The sequence below is a fragment of the Aplysia californica genome, unplaced genomic scaffold, assembly GCF_000002075.1.
Source record: "Aplysia californica isolate F4 #8 unplaced genomic scaffold, AplCal3.0 scaffold00237, whole genome shotgun sequence".
Classification (NCBI taxonomy): Eukaryota; Metazoa; Mollusca; class Gastropoda; order Aplysiida; family Aplysiidae; genus Aplysia; species Aplysia californica.
In genome coordinates this window covers 482,743-485,595 of record NW_004797507.1, presented here as the reverse complement: position 1 = coordinate 485,595, position 2,853 = coordinate 482,743, and the positions used below count along the sequence as shown (strand labels likewise).

Genomic DNA, 2,853 nt, shown 5'->3' with positions numbered 1-2,853 from the left:
TAGTGTAGGTCAAGATTTCTGAAAACCTCCGAAATCTGGGTTAGCCCGCTTGTCCTTAAAAGCGACTAAATCACAGCCTAGACAAAACAAAGAGAGCGAAATATTTCAACTCTCTGGTCAAAGTTACGAACCCAGAGCAGTGACTATCGTTTTTGTCATGGGTCTGTGGGTGGGGGTTAGGGGTTGGGGGGTTGAAGATTGGGGGGTAGGAGGTTGGGGGTTGGGGGTTACTGCAGTTACAACAGCGCTAGCAGTTACAACAGCACTAGCAGTTACAACAGCACTAGCAGTTACAACAGCACTAGCAGTTACAACAGCACTAGCCACAGCAAAGAGTTTTGAGTGGAGGGAAACACAAGAATACCGTGATAGTCGTTTAGTTTCCTACAGTTTAGTGCCTCGGAAAAGGTCAGACAGACAGACAGAAATAAAAAGGGAGAAAGAGAAAAACTTGGGCCTACTAGTAGTACTAGTGCCGCCTCCCAATCATTCACTTGGCCGTATGATACAACCACCAGCAACAACCACCTGTCCCGACCAGCACACAATATGATACAACCACCATCAACAACCACCTGTCCCGACCAGCACACAATAAGATACAACGACCATCAACAACCACCTGTCCCGACCAGCACACAATATGATACAACCACCATCAACAACCACCTGTCCCGACCAGCACACAATATGATACAACCACCAGCAACAACCACCTGTCCCGACCAGCACACAACAGGATACAATGACCATCAACAACCACCTGTCCCGACCAGCGGGTGAGGAAGTAAACAACAAAAGAAGCGTCAATGAGTGAGGTGTCTGTACCTCGCCAAACGGCACCTCCCTACTGTCTCATTCCCTCTCATTTGCTCAGCACTTTTCAACGACCCCCGAGCAAGCGTTGACTTCCTTCGTGCTGTCGGCATCGCTGACCGTTAAAGACGTCACAGCGCCAGAAGAGAGAGAGAGAGGACAGAGAGAGAGAGGACAGAGAGAGAGAGTGTGAGTTGAGAGGAAATCCTCCACAGCCTCAAAGAGACGAGCCAGCTGACGTCGCAGGGGCCACAACTCTGATCTCCTCGGCAGGAGCCGTGTCGTTGTGAAGGTTGAGGTAGCGGGTGAGGTCTACTTCCACCTGCGCCAGCGCCTTCAGGTGATCCGTTCTGTGCTCGTCTTTCTGTCTTCTCATCTCTGAGGAGAAACGGCCGGGAGGAAACAATAGAACAAATGTGTCACGACGCGCTGGAACCAGGCGCACATCAAGTTTTGGGCATAAGAGTTATTGGTATCATCTCAAAGTTGGTTCATTTGTCTTGCATTTAGCGAAAAGAATACCCATCTATCTTGAATAAAAGTCGAGATTTTTTAGGCTGAAGGAGGTGGGGGTCGGCTGATATGAAAGATAAAACTAGCAAGAAAATGACCGCCAAAGTTTGTTGGCTTCCAAAGCTAGAGTGTCCTTGAAAACTGGAAATTATCATTTTTTGTGTGCCTTTTGAGCACAATTTTCGGAAACACCCATACAGAATTTTGTTTTTAAAAGGACATAAAAGGTGTTGAGGCAAAAAATGTTTGCCTGTAAGGGCCAACCCAGGCTGAGAGAGATAAGACATCCCAGTAGAAAGACTGAGTGAGATACTCCATACACATTTCTTCCCACTCCGGAATTGAACTCGGGTCCCTTCAGTGTGACAGTGAAGTGCCTAACCCCTGCACCACAGATGCCAAAAAAACCCCCAGGACTGACAGAAATGCTAAAATATACTGACAATAATAATAAGAAGAATAACACCAATGATGATGATAATATTATATGAATACAATTACTGTTATCTATGGTTATTTGGCTTATCCATATTTCAAGTCTGACTCAGGGCAAAATATATATATACAGGTACTGTCATTTGCCCTCTATGTTATAATAGAAATAATAGCTGCAATGATTAAAAAGGAGAAGGAGAAGGAGAAGAAGAAAAAGAAGAAGAAGAAGAAGAAGAAGAAGGAGAAGGAGAAGGAGAAGAAAAAGGAGAAGGAGAAGGAGAAGAAGAAGAAGGAGAAGGAGAAGGAGAAGGAGAAGAAAAAGGAGAAGGAGAAGAAGAAGAAGAAGAAAAAGAAGAAGAAGAAGAAGGAGAAGGAGAAGGAGAAGAAAAAGCAGAAGGAGAAGAAGAAGAAGATGAAGAAGAGGAAAAAGAAGAAGAAGAAGAAGAAGAACAACAACAACAACAACCACCACCACAACCACAACCACAACCACCACAACAACAACCACCACAAACACAAGTCCCACCCACCCAGATCGGCGGTGGTCTCGAGACTGGACAGTTGTAGTCGTTGCTGCAGCCTCATCTCCTCCATGGCCAGACGGTGGTCTTGTCGCAGCTTCTCCACGCGCTGCTGGTGGGCCTGGCGACGAACCTGCATGCCTTGCTCTGGACACACGCCACAGACAGGGACAAAGACAGGCTAGTTTTAGTAAGAGTTTTACGGCACTTGCAACACGATAAGGTCATATGAGTGCCAGAAGATTAGAGGTGTTACAAGAGAGTAACAAATATAAAACAGAAGGAGGAGAGATCAGAATGATAGAAGTTTGATAGGAAAGAAGAAGCAAACCACACCAGAGCACCCGCCAACCGCCCACTTACTTCCCCCTTTGTTAGGCCCGACCCTGGCTATATGTCATGTACACAATAGTATCAGTAATCATAATATAGGAGGTACACAATAGTAATCATATATGTCATGTACACAATAGTATCGGTAATCATAATATGTCATGTACACAATAGTATCGGTAATCATAATATGTCATGTACACAATAGTATCGGTAATCATAATATGTCATGTAC

At 45.2% G+C, this 2,853-nt stretch overlaps 1 protein-coding gene across 2 annotated transcripts in view; it reads right to left on the bottom strand.

Annotated features, from left to right (window-relative positions):
- The window catches only part of LOC101861588, a gene marked incomplete in the record, with an annotated part of 36,046 nt that continues 33,193 nt past the window's right edge, over positions 1 to 2,853 (bottom strand). For both annotated transcript variants that reach the window (XM_005100146.3, XM_035970215.1), the window contains 2 exon segments: positions 1 to 1,194; positions 2,295 to 2,432. In XM_005100146.3, the coding sequence (XP_005100203.2) occupies positions 1,034 to 1,194; positions 2,295 to 2,432 (299 nt within the window).